The sequence below is a fragment of the Hyla sarda genome, chromosome 4 (genome assembly GCF_029499605.1).
Source record: "Hyla sarda isolate aHylSar1 chromosome 4, aHylSar1.hap1, whole genome shotgun sequence".
Taxonomy (NCBI): Eukaryota; Metazoa; Chordata; class Amphibia; order Anura; family Hylidae; genus Hyla; species Hyla sarda.
Genome location: NC_079192.1, coordinates 52,484,248 through 52,501,171, shown reverse-complemented (window position 1 = coordinate 52,501,171; position 16,924 = coordinate 52,484,248). Strand labels below are relative to the sequence as shown.

At 42.6% G+C, this 16,924-nt stretch overlaps 1 protein-coding gene across 3 annotated transcripts; it reads right to left on the bottom strand.

Moving 5' to 3' along the window:
- Window positions 1-226: 226 nt before the first annotated feature.
- On the bottom strand, window positions 227-16,722 carry LOC130367921 (gamma-glutamyl hydrolase-like). Of its 3 annotated transcripts, none has more exons than XM_056570921.1 (10): window positions 16,674-16,722; window positions 12,505-12,609; window positions 10,906-11,020; window positions 9,338-9,388; window positions 7,829-7,913; window positions 5,736-5,874; window positions 3,594-3,700; window positions 3,417-3,510; window positions 3,197-3,334; window positions 227-1,502 (listed from the first exon to the last, which is right to left on the bottom strand). In XM_056570921.1, the coding sequence occupies exons 2-10, from the start codon at window positions 12,605-12,607 to the stop codon at window positions 1,381-1,383; spliced, it is 954 nt and encodes a 317-aa protein (XP_056426896.1). In that variant the 5' UTR covers window positions 12,608-12,609; window positions 16,674-16,722; the 3' UTR covers window positions 227-1,380. The 3 variants fall into 3 exon arrangements, with proteins under 3 accessions (XP_056426896.1, XP_056426897.1, XP_056426895.1); XM_056570922.1 differs by having other exon boundaries at window positions 16,678-16,701; XM_056570920.1 differs by lacking the exon at window positions 16,674-16,722 and adding an exon at window positions 16,392-16,510.
- Between the last annotated feature and the right edge of the window lie 202 nt (window positions 16,723-16,924).

The window sequence follows — 16,924 nt, the reverse complement described above, 5'->3', positions numbered from 1 at the left end:
CGGCTGGTTTCTTCATGTTCCATCTTGCTCCCTGGAGAATTTACAGGTTCACATATAACGAGCTCCTTAATAATGTTTGTAGATTGTAATTTAAATTGTTACAATAAACATAGTGACACCAGGGGTGAACATGTACCCCAGAGGATGAGGATGGGGACTTTGGCCACAGGAGAGAAGAGTAAGTACTTGATTTCTATGAAGCAATCGCTTTACTATTTATCTTACTAATTTTATTTTCCCTCTAAATGATTCATTTACAGAATAGTGGAATACGCCAATTTAGACTTTGTTAAGAGAAGTAGATATGAATTTTTAAACAGATCCCTCATTTTGTTTGACTTATGAAGGGGTCCACAGTGCAAAATAACAGCATCCAAAAGAGGGTTCATGTAGAACAATGAAAAATTATTTATTCCTCTATGGTACAAAAAAAAACAAAACTAAACAACAATGTTTCAACCCACACAGTAGTCTTTGTCAAGTCTTGTAGATACTACTGGAGCCCCAATGAATTTAGGGACTAGTAACTTTTATATGACTACTACTATACTAGAGCTGCCGATGTGCTGGGGACATTGTCTTCTTTAAAGGGGTACTCCGGTCTTAGATATCTTATCCCCTATACAAAGGATAGGGGATTAGATGTCTGATCACAGGGGTCTCACCACTGGGACCCCGCGATCTCGGTGCAGCCCCCAGCATTCTGTGACAGGTGCTGCCCACAAGACTGAGATGTCATGGCCCCTCCCCTTTAGTGATATCACTCCACGACCCCTCCATTCATGTCAATGGGAAGGGGCATGACGGCTGTTATGTCACAAAAATAAAAATCTGAAAAAAAATAGACCCAAATGAGGGGTGGACTACCACTGGTTAATTTATCCACAACTCAGGTTATAATAAACTAAGTAAAATGTCCACTTTTATCCCTCACTGTAAAAGTAAAACTTCACTTTTATTCTTAAAGATTAATAGTGAGTAGTAGAATTGAATGTAAGGGTTAAAAACCCAGCACTGACTACACCGATGTAGTCCATATTAAGCGTTGCTCCCTGAGTGTACTATGCTCCTGCAGTACTATGCTACCTGCAGTGTGTGCCTGATGCACGGTGAGTGCTGACTTTAAAAACAATTTTACAACGCCCCCCTAACATGTTTTGTCACTGACTGTGACGTCCTCAGAGGTTATGGCTAAATTTGTGGCAGATGGCCACAACCAACCAGATTTCTTTTCCATCATAGTTTCTATAGGCAATTTGCCCAGTATGCAGGTCCGTGAACTTTTAAAGAAGACTTGAATCATGGGGGGGGGGGGGGTGGGGGGGGGGGGGAAATCATTCTGTCGGTCAATAATGGTCAATGTCTGTCTGTAACAGGTGACTAATCGAAAAAATACACCTGCTCATAGCCACTGATGTTAGCCGTGTATGTCAGGGGCCAAGTATAGATAAGAGCCGATTCTTCTTCCTTGGGGTTTAAGAAGTAATTTGTATTCTTTCGGGCTGTAAAAAGAAGAACATTAATTAATCTTTATCATTTCATTTAGGTGAAAGATCCTTCTGTTCTCCAAGCTGCAGTCTCTAACTATTAGATCAGTGTTACCCAACCAGTGTGCCTTAACCTGTTGCAAAACTTAAACTCCCAGCATCATCTTTGTCTTAGCCAAAGCACAGACATGGACATAGTAAGTTAGGGTCGGACTAGCACTCCTCTGTGTTCACTCCTGTCCTATCAGACTGCAGCATGAAAACAGAGAGGAGGAGTTTATAGAGCAGCCTGCAGTGATTGGATGAAGAGATCGAGCACAGCACAGCACAGCAGACACAGGAAGGAAGTGAATGCATAGTGAGTGAGGGTGGGCTCAGTGCTTGCCTTGGACACGACCCTTTTTGAGCAGTGAATGTCAGAATAACTGAACAGCAAAACAGAGGGACTTGTGAGCTATAGACAGAAGCTAGACGCATAAAAAAGACATGAAAAGAATCAGCATGACCTAGTGAGTAACATATAGAAGCATTATTATTTTTCTGTGGTGTGACAGTAACGCTTTATTCCCCCCCCCCCCCCCCCTCTTTGGTGTACTAGTGTGTTTTATTTGAATTCAGGTTAAAAAAAAAATATATATATATATATATATATTTTATTTTTTTTTTATATGGGGAAATGCATTTTTTTTATTTTTTGCATTTTTTAAGTGATTTATGAAATCTTTCAGCTTCTATTTGGCATATTTTCAGGCTGGGAAGTGTTAGATGTTAGATGGTGAGGGTCCCACCGCTGGGACCCCCCGTGATCTCCAGACCACCAGCGTCGGCGTCCGGAAGATGGAAGCTTGCAGCTAGCACATAGCCGTCATGCCTCCTCCCATAGACATGAATGGAGGGGGGTGTGGCGGCTGGCATCACCAGTTATCCGGCACAGAGTGAAGTTTGCTCCGTGCACCAGATGACTGGGGTGCCGCAGTGGAGATCACGGGGGGTCCCCAGCGGTGGGATCCTTGCGATCTAACATCTTATCCCTATCCTTTGGATAGGGGATAAGATGTTTAGCAGCGGAGTACCCCTTTAATGCATATAAAGGAAAAATGATTAAAAATGACTATGAAAAGGGGAAAAGAGCAGGAAACAGAGTTCATGAGGCCCTTACGGCCAGGTTTTCCACAGTCTACAGATGATCACTGGAGGCCCCAGCGGGGTGACACTTTGTGACCTAAAAAAAAAGTATTCTACAAGCAATCACAAGTTTTCATGAAAAACATACTTTTCTAGGGTGTATTCACACGTACAGTATCCTGCGCATATTTGATGCACAAGTTGTGAAGCTTTAGATTTTATGCTGCAGATTTCAATGTTATATGATTAAACACAGCTTTAAATCCTGTGCATCAAAAATGTGCAGGATACTGTACATGTAAATATAAAAATGCTAAATATTGATTTTCATATTATCCACCGGAGCACACAAAATAAACTAATGATTCCTGTTTTGTTCAGGTATTTCACAGCTTGTGCAGATTGGGGGTGGATCTGCAGAGTCATCTCAAAACTATAGGTGACACAATGGTGACAGCTCTAATGAATGGTGGGAGGCTGAGATTGCGTATATCACTAACAGTGTGATATGGTGGCATGAATACACAATATTGGGGCTTTTGTTTCCAAGAAAAACTCCTTTTAGTAACGTTTCACATCATTACCTTCATTTACAAAGAAGTTTGCCATATACTGTGATATCCAAACAGCATGGATGGAATGAGGATAGGCAGAGTCACTGCGCCACTGAAAGCGGTTCACCTCCGGATGCCACTGCACTCCATAGATGGGGTAATCCCGAGCTGTGGGAGTAGGACACGACATTAGAGTCACCGTTAATAGGAATATTATTTTGTACTATAATGTTGCTAAGAACCTTCTTACCCTCCATGGTGGATACGAATTCCATACCATGCCGATCATAGTTTGTGGACAGGATATGGTAAAATGCAGACAGCTTCTCATTGGCATGGAAAGTCTGTAAAATAAAGATGAAGGGTGTCGTAATGGAAAGAGTAGTTATCTAGTAAGATAGTAAGTCTGCTCTTGTATAAGGATTACCTCTGGAGTTATTCCAAAATGATGGAAGTTTGCTGTTATATTTTCCTTAGCGACTGCATGTAGTAATTCCAAGGGAGCATGACGGAACATTTTACTGGAAGAGACATCTGTCTCAAAAGGAGAAATAAGAGGCATGGATGAAAGGTGATACAGAAACAGAGATGGTAGCACTCCTTAATAAAAATGCACGGGTGCCTCCCGCTGTTGGTCCTGGTGAGGGACCCAGGGAATGTACTTGAAGAAAAGTCGGTGGCACTCCAAATGGTGAAAAAAAAAGTGGTGTTTATTCACTCCCACACAGAACTATGTTTCGGCAACCTCATGCTGCCATTCTCAAGCTATAGAGATAGATAGAGGTCTCTACGTGTGGACTTAAACATAAAAGGGTTTTCCCCCTATCCTCAGGAGTTAACTATCTGACAATGTGGGGGATTTGCCCACCTGGGTCCCCACAAAGTTGAGAACGGGGACCTAAGTTTTTCAAGAAGAACAGAATGGAGCGTATGCATGCTAAAGCTCCATTTGTTCTCTATGGGAGCTGCCGAAGGTGGCCAAGAACACCATTTGACTGTCTACGGGGCTCTCACAGAGAATAATTGCAGCGGTGACAAGCATGTGCTCTATTCTAACAGGATCTGACGAAGAGAGTAGACCCTCTCGAAATGCATTGGCCTTATTAAATTAATTATTATTTTCTTCTATTTTCTATAATTTTTCTATTATTTTACACACTCCAGTAACTGTGGTTCCATTTGCCAGTTATACATCCATGTTTACAGTGATTCTTTGAAGTCATTACTGTTGTTCTGCATTCTAACGGGAGACTGAGGGTACCGTTCTCAATATCAGGAGTTTGACCCCAGCTAGATATTCCCTATCCTGTTTGCAATGTAGCTACAGCACGCGCTAACGCCAACACCGGAACACCATCACACAGGATATGGTTAGCCAGGGGATGCCCCAGCCTGGCTCTACCAACACTTTATGTGAGGATCCCCTCATGCTTTTTTAATGCACTTGGCCTAAGTGAGCATGTCTCTTGTGCTGCTGCCAACTTGTGCCATCCCTAACCATGACTGGGCTGTGGCAAACCACATGACCCAGCCAACCACAGGCACAAACACCCCAGCTTGTATTATCAGCACGTGCTCCTCTCTGGCCGATCATTTCCCCCTTAGACAATAGACCCATCCTTACCAACAAACTCAAAATTTCACTGGGGTTTTAGTGGGGTTTACTGGGTTTGTTTACTGGGTTTCCATAATGGTGTTGGACATTATACTAGCATTTTGCTGCTGTAATTTGTCCAGGATTTTTGATAGGATCTATGACAAAGGCTACTAATGGATACAGATGTGAACAAAGACTTACATGGACAAGAATTATTATTTATAACCTATTAAAGGGCGAGTTCACAAAATCACTTAAATTGTCTTTTTAACTTGTTTTAGTGTTTCATAAATGTGCTCACACTATGGCCTCTTTCACATTGCTGTCTGGCTCCATTATATGGAGCTCCGTTGGCAATTCCATCGGATTTAACGGAGAAAAAAAATTGTGCATGTGCATGGGGATCTGTGATGGACCCCATTCAAGTGAATGGGGTCCGTTGGGACCCGCCAGTGTGCAAACAGCAATGTGAACTTAGCTTAAGTGGAGGCTTTTGATAATACAAATAGGATGAAACACATGTCAATAGGCTTAAAAATTATTTTGCCACCCACAAATGGGAACTTATTGAAAACTGAACCATGTGGTCTTACAAAATTATTATATATTTGCAAAGAAGCGTGGCGCTCACCTATGGGGAGTGTCTGTTGCCTAACTTATCAGCTGTTATCTTCACCAGAACTGTGAATGTGCGTATTCTTTGGAGGAGATTTCTTAAAACCAGTGCAAAGGAAAATTTGCCCAGTTGCCTATAGCTACCAATCAAATCGCTTCTTTCATTTTGCAGAGGCCTTGTTAAAAATGAAAGAATCGATCTGATTGGTTTTTATGGGCAACTTTTCCTTTGCACAGGTTTTGATAAATCTCCCCCCAATTTGTCTTTTTGTACAAGTCCAAAGACACCCAATAGTTTGGGTACTATTGTACCTAACATGTTTTTCGGATGGGGTCTGGTCCTGTTGTGTTGCTTACCATCAGTGAGGATGAGAGGAAGAGAGATGTTATTAGCTGCCGTATTACATAATAAGTCCTTCCCCGATGTCAGCGCGGTAAGAATTTGGAACCCCATACAAGTGCCCCAGATAGGGAAATAAATTCCAGAAAATGAGGCCTGAGAAATGACAAGACAACATGTAACTATATTGTAAATAAATCAGTCAGGTACAGCCTGAAATTCTTCTCCTCCGATGCCCATATATGTTTTTTCCTAAAAAACTGGGGAAGTAGCATACAGCACCCATGCTTCAGGGCGTCTGTGCAGCATACACTTTGGGTGCCCACCAGTTTTAACCTTTATTGGCAACAGAGGTCATGATTTAAGGTTATAAACAAGTTTCTTAAAGATAATTCTAACAAAGTGTGGTTCCTGTATGGCCCCATTTCGTGGGTTTATTATTTGCCAAACAGGTCAATAATTGCCCTTTCTTTAATAGGCCCAAAGATCAGCAAATCTTCTTGGTAAGAGTGCTTTACGGGGTACTCCACTGCCCCAGCGTCCCGAACATTTAGTTCTGAATGCTGGGTGCAGGCTGCGGTGGTCCTGATGTCATGGCCACGCCTCTCGTGACATCAAGTCATGCCTCCTCAATGAAAGTCTATGGGAGGGGGCGTGGCGACCGCCACGCCCCCTCCCATAGACTTGGATTGAGAGGGCGTGGTGGCCACCACGCCCCCTCCCATAAACTTGCATTGAGGAGGCGTGACATAATGTAACGAGAGGCGTGGCCATGACGTCAAGACCTCCGCAGCCTGCACCCAGTGTTCAGAACTAAATGACCTGAAATGCTCGGGCAGTGGAGTACTCCTTTAAATACAGGACACTAAGCAGAATGTTTGCCCGAAGTGAAGAAAAGTCTAGCTATGACTCCAGGGGTGTAGTTATAGGAAGTGCAGAGGTAGTAGACACACCTGGGACCTGGTACCAGAGCCAGGTAAGAGGTAGGGTGCCCTGTTTGTATTGGATCTCAGGAATTTTACATTATGTGTTTCCTAGTTCTACCTATTTGAGCTGCAACAGTTATGTAGATAAGTAGATAACCGGAAGAGGTCAATCATAGAAATAGGCAATAGGGAGTTTAAGTTTTAGAGTGTTTTTTCTTTGCCTATATCAAGCACAGTCACCATCACTAGTCCTACAGTGCCATCTGTTTTATTCCAGCACAGCTGCATCCATGGATTTCATTGATCACAACAGTGCCTAATGGTTACTACAGGATGTCAGACTGACTTCCTGTGGGCTGAAGACTGATATCATCACCTACCAGATGTCCTCCTGCTAGCTTTAAGACCCATCCCCACTTCTCCCAGCTTCATCTGCCATCTCTATGGGATCAGTATATATAGTAATTATACACCTCAACTGAGGCTGTGTTCACACATGACGTTTTTTGACGCTTTTTTTTAATTTTCCTCAAATCCTCAAAGTTGGAGATTGCACTACAATTTTGGAAAATATGATAAAAATTTGTCATTTTAACGATGATTTTTGAAAAATAACTACAAAAACAGCTAAAATGCAGTACAAAAAAGTGAGAAAAATGCTGTAAAAATTCAACGTGTGAACAGGGCCTACAGACGTCAAATCCTCATAAAACACCTCCATTGTGCAATCACTTCTGCATCATAGCGAAAGATCTCTAGAAAACTCACTTTGAGTAATAAAAGGCATCAGAACTGCACAGTGTGAACTGACCCCAACCCACTTGTCTAATGATTTCACCCGGATGATCTCCATCACTTATAGCCTGATGAGATGACCAGCTGCAGTAATTAGATGCCCCGGCCAAAGCCAGAGGATTCATGGGAAATGTAGGCTGCATCACAGGACCCAAATCATTGTGCATTTGGAAACCAAAATGAAGCTTTTCCCATACCTGCCACATTAGCAAAAAGAGGTAAGGACAAGACATACACAAGAAACTCTACATTATTCTCTAAAAAGAACAAAAAAAAGATAAATCCCGAAAAGTATTTTTTAAGCTGCTGCTACACATTAGACCAGCCAACCAATCTAATGTGTATTGGGGCCACCTGACTCTCAAAAAGACAGCATCCCATCTTCTTACCTCAATAGCTAGCTTATAAAATATTTCCGCTGTTCCATAAAAGCTAGAATTTAAGAGATTGACTGCTCCTCCCGGTAACAGGACTCTAAGGACGAAAGGGAGAGACATATATCGTTCAAGATATACATAACCATTATATTATTCTCCTGGGCCTGGGGAATCTTCTGGGGGACAAGACTGACCCTGGTTCATGTCTACTCGGTTCATGTTTTTCATCACTAATTTGCATTTCACCGTCATTTCATAACATAGAGCAGTGTTTCCCAACCAAGGTGCCTCCAGATGTTTGAAAACTACAACTCCCAGCATGCCCGGACAGCCAAAGGCTGTCCGGGCATGCTGGGAGTTGTAGTTTTGCAACACCTGGAGGCACCTTGGTTGGGAAACACTGACATAGAGGGTCCAGAGAAATAAGGCCCACCAGGGCCAATAAGATAATGCCAACCTAAAGAAGTCCAAATCAATATGAGCATCCTAAGTGCATGTCCAGGGTCTCTTGTATGGACAAGATCTACCAAAGATAAACACTTAGGGGTTAACTTATCAAACCATTTGCAGAAAAACTAAGCACCCATGCTTGAGCCTTAGGATACTAAATTTGGTGTTATATGGGCTGTCAGCAATTTTATAGGTGAGGGGTAAAGCAGTGTAATCATACCTAGGTGAAGGGTTATACTACTTGACTGTCAGAGGAAAAAAGCTTTAAAGGGGTATTCCAGGCAAAAACTTTTTTTTTTATTTACATCAACTGGCTCCAAAAAGTTTAACAGATTTGTAAATGACTTCTATTAAAAAATCTTAATCCTTTCAGTACTTATGAGCTTCTGAAGTTAAGGTTGTTCTTTTCTGTCTAAGTGCTCTCTGATGACACCTGTCTCGGGAAACGCCCAGTTTAGAAGAGGTTTGCTATGGGGATTTGCTTCTAAACTGGGCGTTTCCCGAGACAGGTGTCATCAGAGAGGACTTAGACAGAAAAGAACAACCTTAACTTCAGAAGCTCATAAGTACTGAAAGGATTAAGATTTTTTAATAGGAGTAAATTACAAATCTGTTTAACTTTCTAGAGTCAGTTGATATATAAAATACAGTTTTTTTTCCTGGAATACCCCTTTAATCCTCAAGTTGTGATTTCAAGTGTCATTTGGGCAGTCCCTTCCTGGTCTCTCTTCCCTTAATGCCCCCCAAACTCTTCCTGCTCATCTTCAGCTCTTATTTAAAATACAGGAGAGGAATTGTGGAGTTTTATAGGTGGGGTATAAAATGATAACACTGCATTGAGTCATATAAGCCCCTGAGGAAACCCGCTCCTGGTGAAACCTGTTGGGTTGACTATAACATTAGTTTATAAATTCCCCAGACAATCTAATAGATAGGAAGCATTTAATATACAATACTGGAGTGTCATCTACAGCAGAAAGCCACAAAATACACTGCTTTACACAATCTATCATATATTATCCAGGAGCATCAAGTTACACCTCTGTTTATGGCTTTCAACCCGATACTCACCCATTGATTGAATTGAAAAGATGTACATATTCATCCTCACTCAGATTCAACCTGAAATAATAGAAAGACCAAGGCCTCCCATCAGTATCTGCAGATACATACTGTTAGCACTCCGTACCATGGAATACTATGTATTCTTTTTCCTAGGAATGCTGTTGTTCATACAGATTGATTTCTTACCAGCAGCCTGCCTGGGAGCTCAGGCGCTCGGACACCTAGATGATGCCATCACCAGCAGAGACCAAGGCTGATCATATATGACCCTGCTGCTGAACATCCTGAGCTCCAAGACCCACTGCTGATAATAAGTCCCCTTACCCTGGCATAGCTATGGAAAGAGTCCCTAGTCCAACCTCCTCTCCCCAGAGGGCTAGACCCAACCCAGATGTTATTACCCTAGGGGCAGATGGCATTAACCCCTTGTATTCATGACGCCAGGGCGTGGTTAACCTCTGCACCACCCGAGGTATGGTCGCTGAATCCTGGGCTAGGCACAGGGCAAATAATGATTCCGACGCCACGTTACGGAACAACGGCAGCTTTACTGAGGCAGATGGAATAGCCTTTACATCTCAGTTAGGCCAGAGGAAGTGACCAGTGACTTTAGAGACTTGCGGGCTTGCTTGGACTTGTAGTGGACTTGAATAAAATGCTGCAGACCCACGTTGAATTAAGACAGATTTGACTGACTTGATTAGGACTGACTAGACTTCACCCCTTGTGTAGCTTACCAGGTTTTGACGTTCACCTGTGGGGCACTTGGTTAGGAGAAGCGTGGCTCCGTGGTAGACCTTGGGTCTCTTCAGGACACCAGACACTCTCAGGCCTTGACTGTTCCTCAACATGTACTCAAAGAGACTGAACTAGCTCCTCCCAGGGTTTATATGGGGGGGACTTTGGAGGGGTGTAGACCCAGGGGACACTGCAATAGGACAAGGCAGCAAGGGTACAGGGGTGCAATACAGTTCCCGTATACTTTTTTAATTTGAAAACCGTACGTAACCGTATTGAAAACCGTATGCCAAAAGATGCATCCGGTTGTGATAGTTTTTTCCCGTACCCAAATCCGTAGCCTACCACTGTTTTTTGGTCCGGGTGAAAAACCGTATTGAAACGTATACTTTTTTTTTTTAACATGCGAGTCAATGGAAACCTTACAGAACCGTATGTTCCATCCGGTTTTCACTATTTTTTACTTTACACAGTTTTTTTTCTTGGAATTTCAATCAAACAAGTGAAACTTTATTCATAATGGAATGAAAAGTTAAAATTGTCTACGTTTTTTTCTTAAAAAGCTGATGCAACCGGACATCATTTTTCAAACCATATATGGATTAAAATTTGTACACACGTTTTGATATTAGTCAGGTTTTGAGGAATCCGTTTTTTTAAATCAAAAACCTGATACGGCTTGATTTCTTTTGTTCTAAGGTTTTGTTATATTTATATGCAGAAAACCAAATAAAATATGTTATAAAAAAAAATAATAATAATAAAATGATACGGGAACTGTATTGCAAAAACGTGAACCCAGTCCAACCCAAAGGGGCCCAGACATTCATACTCACCGGATAGGAACAACTCTGCTTCCTGCGGACTCCAGAAACTTCACATAGGAGTCTGCGATATATGTTTTACCATATTGAAGGAATACTTCATCAGACACCTCCTGTGTGATGATACCTGAGGAATAGAATACCGTGGATGAGGCCTAACACTTAGTATTGTAGCCAAACATCTTACAGTGGGGATCAAAAGTTTGGTGATTCAAACTTTTATTAGGGGTTAAAAGGGGTTAAATGACCTTTATTAACACTTTCTTTTTACGTTTTCTTTGTAGTGTTATAGCTCCCATAGGGACCTATAACACTGCACACACTGATCTCTCATGCTGATCACCGGCGTGTATTAACACGCCTGTGATCAGTGTTATCGGCGCTTGACTGCTCCTGCCTGGATCTCAGGCACGGAGCAGTCATTCGTCGATCGGACACTGAGGAGGCAGGTAAGGGCCCTCCCGGTGTCCTGTAAGCTGTTCGGGATGCCGCGATTTCACCGTGGCGGTCCCGAACAGCCCGACTGAGCAGCCGGCATACTTTCACTTTCCCTTCAGACGCGGCAGTCAGCTTTGATCGCCGCATCTGAAGGGTTAATACAGGGCATCACCGCGATCGGTGATGTCCTGTATTAGCCGCGGGTCCTAGCTGTTGATAGCTGCCGGGACCGACCCGATATGACGCGGGGACACCGCGTGACCCCGCGGCATATGGCGGGAGCCGACGGAGGACGTAAATATATGTCCTGCGTCATTAAGGAGTTAAAAGAGCAGTGCGTGACAGACAGCCCAGAAATCTCAAAGAACTGGAAGACTTTTGTGAGGAAGAATGGGCAAAGATACCTCAAACAAGAATTGAAAGACTCTTGGCTGGCTACAAAAAGCGTTTACAAGCTGTGATACTTGCCAAAGGGGGCAGTACAAGATATTAACTCTGCAGGGTGCCCAAACTTTTGCAGATGCCATTTTTTGGTTTTCTGTTGTTTTGAAAATGTAAATGATGGAAATAAAATCTAACTTTTGTTGACATATTATAAGAATGTCTAATCTGTAATTTGATGCCTTTTGGAGATGTTTTCCATCTTTCCTTGGCTTCTTTATGCACATTAATACAATTTTTTACCTGGGGTGCCCAAACTTTGGATCCCCACTGTACTAGACCACTGGTCTTATTACTGTATCACAGTGTTTCCAAACCAGGGTGCCCCCAGCTGTTGCAAAACTACAACTCCCAGTATGCCCGGACAGCCTTCGGCTGTCCGGGCATGCTGGGAGTTGTAGTTTTGCAACAGCTGGAGGCACCCTGGTTGGGAAACACTGCTGCATCATATTACACCCAGTCAGCTACACAAAAATACAATTTTAGAGTCTATGGGGGAGATTTATCAAAACCTGTCCAAAGGAAAAGTTGCCCAGTTGCCCATGGCAACCAATCAGATTTTTTTCTTTCATTTTTGAAAAGGCCTCTGAAAAATGAAAGAAGCGATCTGATTGGTTGCTATGGGCAACTCAGCAACTTTTCCTCTGGACAGGTTTTGATAAATTTCCCCTATGAGAAGTGCTTTAAAGGGGAACTCCAGTCCTTCTGTACCAGTGGGGTTCCTCAGCTTACCTATTATGGGCCGGTCATTCACTCCCTGGACAACAGGATAAAGCAGAGTAAAGCTCAGGAGATACAGGTGTACAGGGGGCATTGTCAGAAGACTCCCCCTCATTTCTATAAAAGACACAACATATTTTAGGAAGGAGATCTACAGCAGGAGCAACAATAGTTTATTACACGGACTATAGAAATCTGAGCAGGGGTGTAAATATGGGGAAGGTAAACCAAGCCACAAAGCCGACTCAAAGACCAATCTGCTAACAGTATTATAAATGCCACTTGCAGGTGGGGGGCGCTGTTTAATTTTTTGCTCGGGGGCCCAGGAGCTTGAAGGAGTTAATGTGGTGGATGAGGTAAAATGTCTATTTCGGAATATTCTTGCAGAAAGGGCAACTCTCTCTGCCCACTCCCATCGTGTTTTAAAGAATATCTCAAGATGGCGTTTCCAGAGAGACTCCACCCAAAATGATGAGACCCACGTGATGGATGAGGAACACCTACAGATGGAAGAAACCAATCGCAAGTACAGTTGTTCATGACATGCTACAGACTATATAAACCCTTGTAGTTGTTTTAATTACAGGAAGGGTCATTTATCTGGACTGTGTGTCTCAATGGGATTTCTTCTATCCTCAATATGCTGATTCTGACACCTAATTAGGGGGGAGATAATCATCTGATACCGAGACGGGTTGCGATCCATTTCACTAAGATTTCCAAATCTTGGTATTGGACTCTGACCTCTTTTTTTTCCTCTCCTTTCTACATCTAGTTGTGATAAGTTTTGTCTGTGGGTGCACTGCGCTCTACATGGGTACACAATCTCCTTTAGGGTACGTTTGCACGTACAGGATCTGCTGCATATTTTTGCTGCATATTTTCAGCAGCTGATTTTTCTACCCATTAGGGTGCGTTCCCACAGGGCGTACACGCAGCGTATGTCGCGCTGCGCAAAATTTACTGCAGCAGGAAGAACGCTGCATATTCCTTGCTCACTATACACATAGGGCCTTCTGGCGGCAGCCCTATGTGTGTAGTGAGTTTTGGAGGCGGGGCCGTGTGCCGGCGTGTCTGTATCGCGTGGCTCAGCCACCAAAACTCACTACACGCATAGGACTGCCGCCGGTAAGCCCTGTGTGTATAGTGAGCAAGGAATACGCAGCGTATTTCCCGCTGCTGCCGTAAATTCTGTGCAGCATGAAATACGCTGCGTATACGCCCTGTGGAAACGCACCCTTAAAGTGAATAGGTAGCAAAATCAGCTGCACAAAATATGTAGCAGATCCTGTGCAGTTGCACCTAAACCCTAGTTTCTGAGGGTGTCTACAGCTCTCCTGCTATACAGGAGAATATTACTGTTTATTACCCTTGTGACATCACTATAATATTTTGCTTGCTTTGAAATCACTGCATTATCTCTGTGACATCACTGTGTATACTATCTCTGTGCTATGACATCACTGTGTTTGCTATCTCTGTGCTATGACATCACTGTGTATACTATCTCTGTGCTATGACCTCACTGTGTATACTATCTCTGTGTATACTATCTCTGTGCTATGACATCACTGTGTATACTATCTCTGTGCTATGACATCACTGTGTTTGCTATCTCTGTGCTATGACATCACTGTGTATACTATCTCTGTGCTATGACATCACTGTGTATACTATCTCTGTGCTATGACATCACTGTGTTTGCTATCTCTGTGCTATGACATCACTGTGTATGCTATCTCTGTGCTATGACATCACTGTGTATACTATCTCTGTGCTATGACATCACTGTGTATACTATCTCTGTGTATTGACATCACTGTGTATACTATCTCTGTGTATTGACATCACTGTGTATACTATCTCTGTGCTATGACATCACTGTGTATACTATCTCTGTGCTATGACATCACTGTGTTTGCTATCTCTGTGCTATGACATCACTGTGTATACTATCTCTGTGCTATGACATCACTGTGTATACTATCTCTGTGCTATGACATCACTGTGTATACTATCTCTGTGCTATGACATCACTGTGTATACTATCTCTGTGCTATGACATCACTGTGTTTACTATCTCTGTGCTATGACATCACTGTGTTTACAATCTCTGTGCTATGAAATCACTGTGTTTACAATCTCTGTGCTATGACATCACCGTGTTTACTATCTCTGTGCTATGACATCACCGTGTTTACTATCTCTGTGCTATGACATCACCGTGTTTACTATCTCTGTGCTATGACATCACCGTGTTTACTATCTCTGTGCTATGACATCACCGTGTTTACTATCTCTGTGCTATGACATCACCGTGTTTACTATCTCTGTGCTATGAAATCATTCTGTTTGCTATCTCTGTGCTATGACATCACTATGTATACTAACTCTGTGCTATGACATCACTATGTATACTAACTCTGTGCTATGACATCACTATGTATACTATCTCTGTGCTATGACATCACTATGTATACTATCTCTGTGCTATGACATCACTATGTATACTATCTCTGTGCTATGACATCACTATGTATACTATCTCTGTGCTATGACATCACTATGTATACTATCTCTGTGCTATGACATCACTGTGTTTGCTATCTCTGTGCTATGACATCACTGTGTATACTATCTCTGTGCTATGACCTCACTGTGTATACTATCTCTGTGTATACTATCTCTGTGCTATGACATCACCGTGTTTACTATCTCTGTGCTATGAAATCATTCTGTTTGCTATCTCTGTGCTATGACATCACTATGTATACTAACTCTGTGCTATGACATCACTATGTATACTAACTCTGTGCTATGACATCACTATGTATACTATCTCTGTGCTATGACATCACTATGTATACTATCTCTGTGCTATGACATCACTATGTATACTATCTCTGTGCTATGACATCACTATGTATACTATCTCTGTGCTATGACATCACTATGTATACTATCTCTGTGCTATGACATCACTGTGTTTGCTATCTCTGTGCTATGACATCACTGTGTTTCCTATCTCTGTGCTATGACATCACTGTTTACTATCTCTGTGCTATGACATCACTGTGTTTCCTATCTCTGTGCTATGACATCACTATGTATACTATCTCTGTGCTATGACATCACTGTTTACTATCTCTGTGCTATGACATCACTGTTTACTATCTCTGTGCTATGACATCACTATGTATACTATGTGCTATGACATCACTGTGTTTCCTATCTCTGTAGTATGACATCACTGTTTACAGTCTCTGTGCTGTGACTATACCGTGTGCATTATTCCCATACTGTGACATCTCAATGGGCAACAACCCTTTACTAGGATGGTACAATGTCTATTATTCACGTTTTGCTTATTATTATTATTTTTTTATCATTGCACTATGCTATCCAGGGCTGGCCTTTTGTTTAAGGTTGCTCTGTGCAATACCTTCTGTTGCCCCTTAATAAGGTATACTATCATATGGTACACAAGTAACCATTCCATACAGTGCCTTACTGCTGTGGTGGCTCAGTACATGTTCATAGAGTTGCCTAAATAACAATACCCTACAGATAAATATATACTGTATGGTGCTTAGGTAGCAGCGCTGATGCCCAAGTAAATGCAACGCTCCACTTTTCTCAGCTAAATATCACCACCACCTATGTACGTAAAGCAGTGGTCTCAAACTGTGGCCCTCCAGATGTTGCAGAACTTCAACTCCCAGCATGCCCGGACAGCCAACGGCAGTTTGAGACCACTAAGGTAAAGCTTTGTGGGGGCTCACAGCCCTGAAGACACGAGTCAACTATGTAAGGAGATAGGATAGACTTCAGGCTTCACGTCCATTTGAGACGCGTCACATGATATACAAAGAATATAAATCTGGAAGATGTCACTTTACCTTCAGGATCACAAGACTCAGCTCTTACTCACTCACTGCCGGGACTATAGTCAGGAAGAAGAAATCACTGGGAGGGGATTAGAAGAGGGAAACAAGACGGACAAGACAGAACCTAAAACTATGACACAACTCAAGGAAGTGTAATACAAGAAACTGAGCTAAGGATCCGACTGACAGAGTTCTCAGTGCTTAAAGGGAAACTGTCAGCCTGTTCACCCACACTAAACCCAATAAACTATGTTATAGGGCAGGTGAACAGGAGTCCAATGAGGGGTCACTTACTTACATATGTCCAGTAGGTCCAGAGATATGTCCCCCATAAGATCCTCTGCTGGAGTTACAGACAATGGATAGCCCCACCCCCTACACGTGATAAAAGGGTTACTGCGCTACCCAGCGTCCAGAACATTGAGTTCCGAAAGCTGTGTTTGGGCTTCCATGTTCACACCCACCTCCTCATGATGTCACATCCCACCCCCTCAATGCAAGTATATGGGAGGGGGCGTGACGGCCGTCATGCCCCCTTCCCATAA

What these genes read in the sequence shown, in the direction of transcription:
- LOC130367921 (XM_056570921.1), bottom strand. Translation starts at nt 12,607, where the DNA reads ATGAGGGGGAGTCTTCTGACAATGCCCCCTGTACACCTGTATCTCCTG. An exon ending in TTTATAAGCTAGCTATTGAG is followed by an intron (nt 5,875 to 7,828) that starts GTAAGAAGATGG and finishes GTCATTTCTCAG; the next exon opens with GCCTCATTTTCTGGAATTTA. An exon ending in TCCTCTCATCCTCACTGATG is followed by an intron (nt 3,701 to 5,735) that starts GTAAGCAACACA and finishes CTTTTGAGACAG; the next exon opens with ATGTCTCTTCCAGTAAAATG.